The 13971-nt window shown below is 37.3% G+C and overlaps 1 protein-coding gene across 3 annotated transcripts in view; it reads left to right on the top strand.

The window, feature by feature from the left end:
- The window catches only part of UNC80 (unc-80 homolog, NALCN channel complex subunit), a 238509-nt gene that overhangs the window by 186130 nt on the left and 38408 nt on the right, over window positions 1–13971 (top strand). For all 3 annotated transcript variants that reach the window (XM_060151311.1, XM_060151309.1, XM_060151310.1), the window contains 4 exons: window positions 1557–1691; window positions 4242–4380; window positions 5009–5105; window positions 12555–12725. In XM_060151311.1, coding sequence (XP_060007294.1) covers window positions 1557–1691; window positions 4242–4380; window positions 5009–5105; window positions 12555–12725 — 542 coding nt within the window. The remainder of the gene's footprint in view (window positions 1–1556; window positions 1692–4241; window positions 4381–5008; window positions 5106–12554; window positions 12726–13971) is intronic.

The following is a 13971-nucleotide window of genomic DNA, read 5'->3' as shown; positions in this document are numbered from 1 at the left end:
AGTTTTCACTTAGTCATGCCTAATGTGTACATGGCTACAGTTAGGAGTACTGAATAAAGTTCAGAAGGGGCCTTGAGGGCTCATCCTACTTCTTATTTTTATGGAAATTTTAATAAAATTATGGAAGTAATGCATGTTTGTGTAAAGTGGCATTTGCTCAACTACAGGGGCAAGAAATTGACTTTTTTTTCTCTTTTTTTTTTTTGCAGTACGCGGGCCTCTCACTGTTGTTGCCTCTCCCATTGTGGAGTACAGGCTCCGGACATGCAGGCTCAGCGGCCACAGCTCACGGGCCCAGCCGCTCCGCGACATGTGGGATCTTCCCGGACCGGGGTACAAACCCGTGTCCCCTGCATCGGCAGGCGGACTCTCAACCACTGCGCCACCAGGGAAGCCCAAGAAATTGATTTTTAATATCATCAGGGCACTCTGTCCTATTTTTAGATAGTTGGAATTTCCTGTATAACTTTTTAAATAATTATCAAAAACAATAAATGCTCATTATAAAATTCGAAAGATAAAGAAAAGTTTAAAGAAGAAAATAAAGATCACCCATGGGGCTTCCCTGGTGGCGCAGTGGTTGAGAATCTGCCTGCTAATGCAGGGGACACGGGTTCGAGCCCCGGTCTGGGAAGATCCCACATGCCGCAGAGCAACTAGGCCCGTGAGCCACAACTACTGAGCCTGCACGTCTGGAGCCTGTGCTCCGCAACAAGAGAGGCCACGAAAGTGAGAGGCCCGCGCACCGCGATGAAGAGTGGCCCCCGCTTGCCACAACTAGAGAAAGCCCTCGCACAGAAACTAAGACCTAACACAGCCAAAAATAAATAAATAAACAAATGTGGGGTTTAAAGAAAAAAGAATATTATTTAAAAAAAAAAAAAGATCACCCATAATCCTCCCCCTAGATAACCATCGTTTACACATCTTGAAAATCTTGGTACTCTCTCCTACTTTTTCTAAAACAGAAGTTGAATCGTACCATATATTCAAGTTTGTTACCTACCTTTTTTAATGTGACACTAAGAATATTGTGGGAGTTTTCCCTGTAGCACTATATAGCATCTTTTAAAATATAACTGATAGTATTCTGTTGAATGCATATACATAATACACTTAACCCCTATTTATGAATAATTTGTTTCAAATTTTCTACTATTTTAAGCAACCTTGCAGCAGTCATTATTGTATATATTATATCTTTGTACATTTGTCTGTTTTCTTAAGATAAATCACTAGTCACAAACTTCCCGAGAAAAATGTATATTTATATTTTTAGGATTAAATATAAATATACATATATATATATAAGTATATAATATATATATATAAGTATATAAATATATATATATAAAAAACATATCTATATTTTTAGGATTTTTATGTATATTGCCAGATCTCTCTCAAGAAGGTATATACCATTTTATACTCCCCTCCATCAGTTTATGAAGTTAGTCATTTCCGTCCATGCTTCCCATGGCTATGAGTTTTAAAAGCAAACACAACTCTAGTAGGCTGTTAAGGAATTTTCTGAATATGGTGACATTTTTCCATAGGTGTACTCTGACTATGAAAGCAATCCCCAGTTGCGTCAAGCCATTGAATTCGCCTGCCATCAGTTCTACATTCTACACCGGAAGCCCTTTGTGCTCCAGCTGTTTGCAAGTGTGGCCCCTCTCCTGGAGTTTCCTGTGAGTAAGCTCTGTGGAAATAAAGACCAACCCAACGAGGAAAGCAAAGGCTGTTTATTCAGAGCTTACTACAGCAAGGGATTCCTGGGCTGGTTACTACAGATTGTAGATCAGTTCTATATTTATGTATGGCCTGGTCATTGTGCATTTGTATAATCAGTCTCTCAGCTCTCTTTATTCAAGCAATGGAATATAAATACCAAAAATTATTTCTCTTTCAACAAGAAAATCTTCTCTCTTCAACGTTTCTCTTCAACCCTTATTTCGGCCCCTAGGATGTAAATAGATCAACTCTCTGGATTTTTATACTCAGTTAATGAAAGGATGGAAAATGGAAAATGATAAAAGGAAGAGTTCCGGATTCTCATTTTTTTCTGTCACTCTCTAGCACTTACCCTGCTTTATTTTTATTTTTCTGCAGAGCATTTATATCATATCACATGTAATATATGTATTTGTTTCACTAATATGTATCTTTACCACACCCCACAGTAGAATTTGAGCTCCGTTAAAACGAGACATTTGTCTGGTTTTTGCTTGCCTTTTGCTTGTTTTTAGTTGTTGTTTTGTTTGTTTTTGTTTTGCTGTAACTGCAGTGCACAAAATGGTGCCTAGCACATAGTAGGAATTTAATGAGGTTTTTTTTAAATTAATTTTTATTGGAGTATAGTTGCTTTACAATGTTATGTTAGTTTCTGTTGTAGAGCAAAGTGAATCAGCTATATGTATACATATATCCCCTCTTTTTTGGATTTCCTTCCCATTTAGGTCACCACAGAGCATTGAGTAGAGTTCCCTGTGCTATATAGTAGATTCTCATTAGTTATCTATTTTATACGTAGTAGTGTATATATGCCAATCCCAATCTCCCAAGTCATCCCACCACCACCCCTTCCCCCTTGGTATCCATACATTTGTTCTCTACGTCTGTGTCTCTATTTCTGCTTTGCAAATAAAATCATCTATACTGTTTTTCTAGATTCCACATATATGCATTAATATATGATATTTGTTTTTCTCTTTCTGACTTACTTCACTTAGTATGATAATCTCTAGGTCCATCCATGTTGCTGCAAATGGCATTGTTTCATTCTTTTTATGGCTGAGTAATATTCCATTGTATATATATACCACATCTTCTTTATTCATTCCTTTGTCGATGGACATTTAGGTTGCTTCCATGTCCTGGCTATTGTAAATAGTGCTGCAATGAACATTGGGGTGCATGTATCTTTTTGAATTAGAGTTTTCTCTGGATATATGCCCAGGAGGATTTGTTGTTTTAATGAATGAATCAAAGTCATTTTACAGAGATTTGAGACGGTAAGTATCTCCATTCTGGAGATAGATTATCAACTAAGACCTGTAAAATTCCCAGGGTTGTCAAAAAATTCATCTGTTTCTCAAACATATTTGATGTATTCAACCAATCCATTATGGAAATTTGAGGGGGAATGCTGAGTCCCATTATCATAGACCAGAGAAAACATAGGCATGAACTTTACTGGCAGTTCACATGTTGCTGTATTTTTATGAGTTTCCACAAATATCTCTTTTGTACTAGATTAGCATTTAATAGATCCCTTAAAACTCAGGTGTTCACTCCATACAATAGCATGGTTGGATGCAGAATTCTGTAAGCTGAATAGTGCCTAGATATTGTTATCAATGGCAGTGTTTATGAAACTTGTATTTCTGATCAAACCATATTAGTACTGATGTAGGAATTAATAAACTAAAATGGCTTTTTTGTTTTTAATTGAAGTATAGTTGATTTACAATGTTGTGTTAATTTCTGCTGTACAGCAAAATGATTCAGTTATACATATATATATATATATACACATCTTTTTTATATTCTTTTCCATTATGGTTTATCACAGGATATTGAATATAGTTCCCTATGCTATACAGTAGGACCTTGTTGTTTATCCATTCTATATATAATAGTTTGCATCTGCTAATCCCAAACTCCCAATCCATCCCCCTTCACCCTCCTTGGCAACCACAATTCTGTTCTGTGTCTGTGAGTCTATTTCATAGGTAAGTTCATTTGTGTCATATTTTAGATTCCACATATAAGTGATATCATATGGTATTTGTCTTTCTCTTTCTAACTTCAATTAGTATGATAATCTCTAGGTCCATCCATGTTGCTGCAAATGGCATTATTTCATTATTTTTATGGCTGAGTAGGATTCCATTGTATATAGGTACCACATCTTCTTTATCCATTCATCTGTCCATGGACATTTAGGTTGTTTCCCTATTTTGGCTACTGTGAATAGTGATGCTATGAACATATGGGTGCATGTGTCATTTTGAATTAGAGTTTTCTCTGGGTATATGCCCACGAGTGGGATTGCTGTATCATATGGCAACTCTATTTTTAGTTTTTTTTAGGAACCTCCATTCTGTTTTTCACAGTGGCTGCACCAACTTACATTCCCACCAACAGGGTATGAGGGTTCCCTTTTCTCCACACCCTCTCCGGAATTTGTTATTTGTAAACTTTTTAATGATGGCCTAAAATGGCTTTTCTTTGTACAGGATGCTGCCAATACTGGGTCCAGCAAAGGCGTGTCAGCTCAGTGCCTGTTTGACTTGCTGCAGTCGCTGGAGGGGGAGACCACGGACATCCTAGACATCTTAGAGCTGGTCAAAGCTGAGAAGCCTCTTAAGTCATTAGGTAAAAGCAAAACTTGCCTTGGCATTCTTTTTCTTTTTGTAATCTTTCTTTTTTTAAATGACCTTATACTGAATATTTTGAGCTAAATCAAAATAGCAAAAATAAGTGGAACGGTGGTATAAATTAAATGAGTACATTTTCCTGTCTCCTGTTTTTCTTAAATTTCTTGTAAATCTTAAAATGTAAAGGATTCTCTGCCATGAAAATTGTATTAAAAGGGGGGCTCAATAGACCACTGTAGTTTTCAGAAAATTGGGTTTTCCTGGGCAATTCTAAGTGAATAACCCTTTAAGACAGGCTTTTATTATCATGGAATGTCTACAATTAGAGGTATTCAAAGATGAAGTCTCATGTCTTACCTTACAGCATCCAAATATCCTTCTATTAGATGAGTTTTTTTAAACTACCAAAATAAAGCACTTTTATTTGTCATCTGATTATTCAAAAATAGAACAGAATTTTTAGTCCCTTTAGATGAGGATATTAAGTGTTCACAGTTTAGGAATAAAGTCTAACAAGGAAATGCCTACAAAATATAACTGGAAAGAAAGTGTTAGGAGTAATAAATTCTTCTTTATCCCTGGTGGAATCCACTCTGATTGTGTGCCTTGCCCTTCTGTCCCTTCAGATTTCTGCTATGGAAACGAAGACCTGACTTTCTCTATAAGTGAAGCCATTAAGCTCTGTGTTACTGTGGTGGCATATGCTCCTGAGTCATTCAGAAGGTAACTGCAGCCTTTTAGTCCATGCCTTGTAATAAGTAAGTATGGCAAAGGAAATAAAATTGAGCGACTACAAAGGTTATGTTTGCTAAGATTAGCCTGTAATGTTCTGGCAAGTATGTTTTCAAAAACTAAATTTAGGGAACTTGTCATAGCAGAGGTTATGAAAAATATAGTAAATCTTCATCAATTTGAAATCCCCTAATTTGGAAATTGTGAAGTGGCTAAGATGTTTTAGTCTTGTTTAGGAAATATCCTCACATGTAACAGAAATTAACAGCAAACAAAATTTCAGAAAAGACATTTAAGCTACTTAAGAAAACTCATTTCAAGGAGCAATAAGAACTTGTGTCACACAAAGAGCAGGAAGAGAAATCTTGCCTGTCATTTTGCCAAGTGCAAGGAATCCAAAGGACTCACCATGGTGAGTGTTATTTCCAGTTCTAGGATGTTGGCTCTGACCTGATTTTATTTACATATATATATATAGTATGTATATATATATATATATATATATAATATATATAATATGTGAAATGAAAATCAGCCTCATCTCTCTATTAAAATAGGTATTCTAAAGGCAGAGACAATAATTCAAATGAATTATGGGTAACCCCTTTTTATGTAATGTACATGCTTAAAGATAAGAGCTGCATTCCTTCCAAATGTTCCATAATTCTGGCCTAACCAGCCCTGTGGCCTTCCCTCCTCTTCCTCAATTCAACATTAGGAAATCTCTCCCTCTTAATTTCTCAATCTACTTTGATTTTTTCTTGTAATATCTAACCCATAAACAAAGCATTCGATTGTATTCTACCATATTCTTAGTATATGTGATATGTCTTCCAATGCCTAATACAGTGTTGTATTCCATATATGATATAACAATATAAATTTATAAAATGAATGAATCAGGTAACAGCCAACTGTTTCCATGTTCCTATTTCTCTCATTTGTAATTCTTCTTGCATAGGCCTTTGTGGTGAGAAAATAGTTTGAAAATAAAAATATGGATTAGTCATAAACATATCACAGTTTTTGCCTCAACTTTCTTTCTTTTGAGAGAAGGATGGGCTAATAAATTATTCCAGGGTATTGCTCCTCTGTTAAGACTGCCAGATCTAGGTAGGTTATCACCTTTCTAATGTAAATTCAAAGAACTGAGACTACAAACTCCTGTCACACAGGAATAAAATATAAATCTTATCTGAGTGTGAACTCAGGGTTGCTGGCTCTGATCTAACCCAGAGTCACCCGCATTGGTCCTGCCTCCTGGGACCAGCTGTTGATCTCATGTGCTCAGGATGAGTTGTGACTCTGACTCAGGTTTGAAGTGAAAGGGAAGATGACTAGTGATTCTCCTGGTGAAACCAACAGAGACCTAGCGCTTGTCTATTCATACCAGTCCAGTTCTAACCTAATAGTCAAGCCTATCCTGAAACATCTATAGATTGGGTGATTTATGGAACACTAGATAGAAATGTATAACTGATCTGAAAGTAAAGCATAGTGGTCTACTTGGGATCTAAAGATTGCTTGGGGCTTACAGATTTCCACATTACTTAAAATTCTTAATTCTCTCTGTTTGATCAAATCTCCTTATCAGTTTCTCATATTCCTCCTTAAATCTACTTCTGGTTTTCAGTTAGTGTAGAAAAATATTGACCCAACTATTGCAACTCTACTATTTTAACCCAGTGGATATTTTGACCCCAAGGATATTTTGACTACGACTTTATAAATACAAACATCTTAATCATAATTATACCTATAAATTTTCATTAAGGGATTATTTTCTAATTTATTTATGCCAGTTTAATTCCTCAGTCAGTTTATGTTGCAAATAAACCACTTTCAACTTTTCATTTTATCAAAGTTCTTTTCATTGAAATTATTTTCTTTCTATGTAAAATTTATAATAAAGTTTACATTCATTGATTAAGTTTTAGGGGAAGACTTATTTTATCTTGGTCTGTATCAAACTTTGCTCATTAGAGTTTCTGTCATTTTGAGCTTTTGTGTTTCAGGTTTTGATCATTACTGCAGTTTCCCCAAGTCAAATTTCAACGGTGCCCATAACATGTAGTTTCTTAATGTAGAATAAACATCTGAAGCAGGATGTTTATTAAATAACAAATTCTACTCAGTGGTGTTTTAACAATTGTCAGTTTTATTTTATATCAAAAATTCTTTTAGAATAGTTATTATGAATTGGATAAAAGACTGGGAATTTGTATTTTTAAAGTAATCAATGAAAAAAGCAGCAGACAACTGGTCAGGTATTCCCAGACTGCTTTATTATTCGGGATTAATCTTAGAGTGTAATACCATTATTTAATATTCTTCCATTAGTTTGTTCATTATGCACTATCTCCTCACACACCGCTGGGACAGAGAGAGCAGATGGTAGGGTCAGAACATCCCGCTGACAAGCAGGGTGACCTCTGCCCCATCTCCACAGTGCATTTCCCGGTCCCCCCACTGCAAATAATCTCTCCTGCCTCCGGTCCCAGAGCAATTTATTTTGAAGTTTTCCCTTATGAAATCTGTTGCTCAGCCATCTCGAGGCACTGAGCCAAGTCACCTTACCTCATCCTGCCTCTTACCTACCAAGTCTGTAAACATGAGAAGCCACCTGAAGAAAATGCATACAGTTTATTCTTACCACAGCCTCTGGTGGAAATCTCTGCTCTCCTTGCCTGAGCTGAATATCACAGCCATCTTCAGGGTCCTCTTTATCCTTTCTCAGAAACTCCTGAAACGGTGTCAGTCATAAGAGTTGAGGTTTCTGGAAGGGTCCAGTGAAGAGTGACTTCTTTCTTGCCCATGTTCTAAATAAATGAAGGCAGGCAGAAGGGAGGTTGAAATATCACCTTTAGTGCTGAGAAAGATTAAGTAGGGGAATCAGGCTTGAAACAGGACTGCCCTGAGAACTCACAGCAGAGGATAGAAGCCCTGTTGGCAGGCTTTTCCAGGAAAAGGAAAAGAGCTGAGGTGATTTTGCCCAGTATGTCTATATCAATTTGCCCCTCAGGTAAGTCTTTGTCTTCTCCAGAACCGAATGAGTAAAAGGGCAAAGAGGAACCGGGATTGATATTGACTGAACTCTCTCTGCTGGAAGGAAACATAAGGAATGAATAAAATATGCCACCCCCATCCCCAACATTCCCCCCTTATTCTGTCTTAAGCAATGGGGATTAAACTCTGTGCCCCTGGTCAACCCTGCCTCAGGAGGGCAAATCTACCCTCTCTCAGGGCGGTCTTCATCCTACTTTCCTTAGGCTCCTCCTACAATATCACAGCTCCATAAAAGGTTCAAAACTGGATCAAAACCTTACATTAACTTAACTCCAAGTCCACTCGATTCCTAAGTGTCAAAATACCCCCTCTTCTATTTTCCACTCCAAGCATATCCAGTACCATGTTATTAGGGTGTATCAGAGATTCTGCAGTGCGATTAAGTGATAACATGAAGACACTGCAATGACAAAATGTATAAAGATCCTCTAATATTAAAATGCTAACAGCATAGAGAAGCCCTAAATTTGACTAAAAAATCCTCGCATTATCAAATTCCCAATGAGATATGAAAGACACTTTCAAGTTAAAATCCAAACACATTGAAATCAAAAGGAATTAGAGTTCACAATCAAATTCTCTTGTCATTGTGAGTTAAAAGCCAGAGTCCAATACTGTTAAGCTAAATTAAAAATTTTTTAAAAAACCTCCCTAATACCTTATTCTGCTCTGTTTAAGCCAGAACTGTTCTTAATTCCTGGGTGGAGCCAGGATCTCTTAAGTAGTTGTTCCCTAGGATATGCTTCATGGGAATAAATTCAATTCTTACAAGACTTCAACATTTGTAATACCAAGTCCCTGTTGTGCTTAAATTTTTTTTTTAAATAATGTATTTTATTTAAATATTCATACAAGAAAGTTTTTACAAATTGTAATTTTATAGTTTAATGAATGTATACAAAGTTAACACATCAGTGTAACTACCACTCAAATTGAAAAATCAGATAAAAGAACCACTATCCTGATTTCCAACATCACAAATCAGCTTTGTCTGTTTCTGAACTCAACTACAATGAAATAATATGGTAGGTATTTTTTAATGTCTGACTTCTGTTATTCAGTATTATTTCATGAGATTCATCCACGCAATCATGTATAACAGTAGTTCTTCATTTGTCTATAATATTCTATTGTATGGCTATGCTGCAATTTGTGTATTTCTTCTTTTGTTGACAGACATTAATGTTGTGTCCAGCTTGAAGCTATTACCAGTAATGCTGCAGTGAACATTTTTATATATGTCTTTGTGTGCACATATATATGCGTCTCTGTGGGTAGAAATGCTCTGCTAGATCATGGAGTATGTATATGTTTTGCTTTAGTAGATACTACCAAAAAGCTTTCCAGAGGGCTTGTATCAGTTTTCACTCCCACCAGCAGTGTATAGGTGTTCCAGTACTCTACAGCCTCATCAACACTTTGCATTGTCAGTCTTTTTTATTTTAACTGTTTTTGTTGGCTTATAGTGATATCTCATTGTGGTTTTGATTTCCATTTCCCTCCAGCAAATTAAAAGGTTTGGAAGCCTTTCAGATTGTTTACTAGAATTTGGATATCTACTTTTGCAAGGGGGCTATTGAAGTATTCTACCCATTTTTAAATGAGATTATCAGTAATTTTTATTTGATATATAGAATTTTTTTTAAAGAGTGTGATATAAATACATTTTAACTTATATAGAGTGGTGTTGCTGGTAAACATTTAACAACCAACTCTCTGGGAGAAAGAGTTTCTAATGTGTAGCATTGCCAATTTGCCAATATGTAGCAATTGCTGAATACAAAATACCAGAATGACATCATTGAATGTGGTATTGGAAAGAGATGCTTACGGTAGGCCTTTTTCTTTAAATTAATTTTTATTGGAGTATCGTTGCTTTATGATGTTGTTAGTTTCTGCTGTAAAGCAAAGTGAATCAGCTATACATATACCTCCTCTTTTTTGGATTGCCTTCACATTTAGGTCACCACAGAGCATTGAGTAGAGTTCCCTGTGCTATACAGTAGGTCCTCATTAGTTATCAGTTTTACACATAATATCAGTAGTGTATATCTGTTAATCCCATCCCAATCTCCAAGTTCATCCCGTCCCCCCCTTCCCCCTTGGCATCCATACGTTTGTTCTCTATGTCTGTGTCTCTATTTCTGCTTTGCAAATAAGAACATCTATACCATTTTTCTAGATTCCACATATGTGTTAATATACAATATTTGTTTTTCTCTGTCTCTCTTAGTTTACTCTGTATGACGTGAAGTCTTACAGTCTCTAAGTCTGTCCACATCTCTGCAAATGATCCAATTCCGTTCCTTTTTATGGCTGAATAATATTCCAGTGTATATATGTACCACATCATCTTTATCCATTCCTCTGTTGATGGACAATTAGGTTGCTTCCATGTCCTGACTACTGTAAATAGTTCTGCAGTGAACCTTGGGGTGCATGTATCTTTTTGAATTATGGTTTTCTCTGGGTATATGCCCAGTAGTAGGATTGCTGGGTCATATAGTAGTTTTATTTTTAGTTTTTTAAGGAACCTCCATACTGTTCTCCATAGCGGCTACATCAGTTTACATTCCCACCAACAGTGTAAGAGTGTTCCCTTTTCTCCACACCCTCTCCAACATTTGTTGTTTTTGGATATTTTGATGATGGTCATTCTGACAGGTGTGAGGTGATACTGCTTTGTAGTTTTGATTTGCATTTCTCTAATAATTAGTTATGTTGAGCATCTTTTCATGTGTTTGTTGGCCATCTGTATGTCTTCTTTGGAGAAATGTCTGTTTAGGTCTTCCACCCATTTTTTGATTGGGTTGTTTGTTTTTTGATCTTGAGCTGCATGAGCTGTTTGTATATTTTGGAGATTAATCCTTTGTCAGTTGCTTCAGTTGCAAATATTTTCTCCCATCCTGAGGGTTGTCCAGTAGGCCTTCTTGACTGGTTATTTAGCCATTCCAGCACACCACTGGCTACTTGTATTTCAAATAACATCTCTTACTCTGTGGTTTATAATTTTACTCCCCTAAGGTTGTCTTTTGATGAACAGAGCTCTTCATTTTAATACAGTCCAATGTATCACCTTTTTCCTATTTTTTAGTGCTTTCTGTGTCCTCTTATGAAATCTTGGCTAACCCAAGGTTATGAATATATCCCCTTATATGCTAGGTGCTTCTTTGTTTTTATCTTAACATTTAGATTAACAAGCCATCTGGAATTAATTTTGGTATGGTGTAAAGTAAGGGCCAAAGTTTATTTTTCCCATAGAGATATCTAATAGGCAATAGACCCAAGCACCATTTATAGAAAAGACTAGCCTTTCCCCATTGCATTGCAGTGTCATCTTTGTTATAAATCAAGTATCTGTGGATTTGTTTTGGACTCCTTATTCTGTTTCACATATCTATTTGTCTATCCTTGCACCAATATTATACTGTCTTAATTATGATAGTTTTATAAAAAGTCTGATGTCTGGTAATATGTCCTTTTACAATTATGAAATTTCCATCTTTAACTTACCTTGAAGTCTGTTTTGTCTGACATAATAGTTACATCAGCATTCTTTTGGTGTTTGCTCTTACTTTCACCTTCAACATTTCTATATACTTATATTTAATGTCTCTTGATAGCAAAATATAGCTGAATTTTTAAATTATTCACACTAGTAAGTAGCCATTTTCATACCTGTATCACAGTGACTGTTTCCAGACCAGACTCTTGCTGTAAACTTGCTTAAACTTTAAGAAGCCAGACTCCTAAAGAAGGGTTTTATTTTGGTTTTATTTTGTTTGTTTGTTTTGCGGTACGCGGGCCTCTCACTGTTGTGGCCTCTCCCGTTGCGGGGCAACAGGCTCCGGACGCGCAGGCCCAGCAGCCATGGCTCACGGGCCCAGCCGCTCCGTGGCATGTGGGATCTTCCCGGACCAGGGCACGAACCCGTGTCCCCTGCATCGGCAGGCGGACTCTCAACCACTGCGCCACCAGGGAAGCCCAAGAAGGGTCTTATTTTGTCTCAGATTTGTTACAAATTACTGAATGGAAGCTTTGTTGATTTTTGTGAAGCTTGTTTCTCTGATTGACTGAATAGCTCTACCTGTCACCATTCTATTGTTCTTTCAACCAATTGTATATATGCTAACTCTCCCAAGTAGATAATATTCTTCCTAAATGCAGAATTTTATCACCTTTTATCCGGTGCTTAATTAACTAATTAATTAGTGTTGGTAGATATTTCCAGCAGCTTTAATTACTCTTGACTTGGGTGGTGTGGGAAGGGGATTCAGAGTTTTCCAACTCTCTAGAGGCTTTTCATTTCTCCATGCTCCAGAATATCAAGTGGGATGTAAAAACGTGATTTGTTTTTCTATCTGTTGATTAAAGTCTTCAGATGCTGATGGTCCTGGAAGCTTTGGTGCCATGTTACCTACAAAAGCTAAAGAGGCAAACGTCACAAGTGGAGACAGGACCTGCTGCCCGAGAGGAGATCGCCGCCATGGCTGCTCTTGCGACATCCCTGCAGGCCCTTTTATACAGCGTAGAGGTCCTCACCAGGTAATCCCATCGGCAGAAATAGCCACAGCCATAAGCTCTATGTATCCACCAAAAAGATGAAAATCTCTAAAACCCAGTTTTTATTTACAGATAACTTATCCAAACTCAGCTGAAACTGCAAGCATTCCCTAAGTTGTTTAGATAAATAGTGCTCAGTACTCTAAATAATAATAATGATGATGACAATAATAATTGTTAGTATTATTATTCTACCATGATTGCTAAACACACATTTACATGTAGCTTGCCGAGCTTCTGTGGCAGTTTTAACCCAGCAGTAAACAAATCTTTTGTAAAAGGGCTAATTTAGTGAATATGAAAATGTGATCCACGTTTTTATTAGCTCTTTTTTTACGAGACATGAAATGTCTGCAATTTCAGCTAAGCATTCTTTTATTATTTTCCTGTTTGTAAAGAGCTGGGCTTATTTTTACTTTAATTTCAGAAGCTACATAACAAACATAAACTACAAAATTTTATTCTAATGCTAGAATTGATAGATTCTCTGTCGGACAGGACTCAAGAGTGCTGAGAGAGGGGACTGAGGGATTTAGGAATGGAAAGGTCAGTTGACACCAGGGTTCAACCCTAAACAAAGTTCCAAGAAGTTAGCCCTGTCACCAGATTCTTGGGTACAGAAGCAGAGGAATTGAGCTGCCCTGTGTCAGGGAAGGGCTGGATAGATGAGGCCTGGGCAGGCGTTGGCAGGTGGGGGCATTAGCGGGGCCGGGGGGATGTCTGTGTACCAAGGATAGAGCGAGTGGGGGTGGTAGATGCAGGCCACTATATAGTGATATGCTTTCCTTTTCCATTGTCATCTAAAATCAGCTGGAAGGAGACGTTCCTCCCCACGGGTGGAGGTGGGAAAGCCGTCTTTCTGCATCGACGTCTTTGCTTCTCCATCCCATTTGGCCATATTGTTAGCCTAAAATTCTATGGTTTACTCCCGTCACAGGCGCCAACTTCTCCAGCCCCATCTTGCTCAGTTGGTGAGGGGACTCGCTGCAACCCCTCAGTCCAGGGAGGACTTTTCCAGCGTGCACCAGCAAGTGAGAGGGGGAGTGAGATTGTTATTCATTAAGTTCAACCTATGTTTAGTTCCTAATCTTGCACTACATTGCCAACCGAGGCAAGCAGAACATAGCCCAAAGCCTTGGGTAGACTCTCTGCTGAACTGCCCGCATGCATCTAATCTGAAGGGATGGGAAGCAGTGGAATAGGGAGCAGTGACAAACTGCCGGTGAGA

Source organism: Lagenorhynchus albirostris, chromosome 6 (assembly GCF_949774975.1).
Source record: "Lagenorhynchus albirostris chromosome 6, mLagAlb1.1, whole genome shotgun sequence".
Lineage (NCBI taxonomy): Eukaryota > Metazoa > Chordata > Mammalia > Artiodactyla > Delphinidae > Lagenorhynchus > Lagenorhynchus albirostris.
This window is presented reverse-complemented; position numbering and strand designations above follow the sequence as displayed.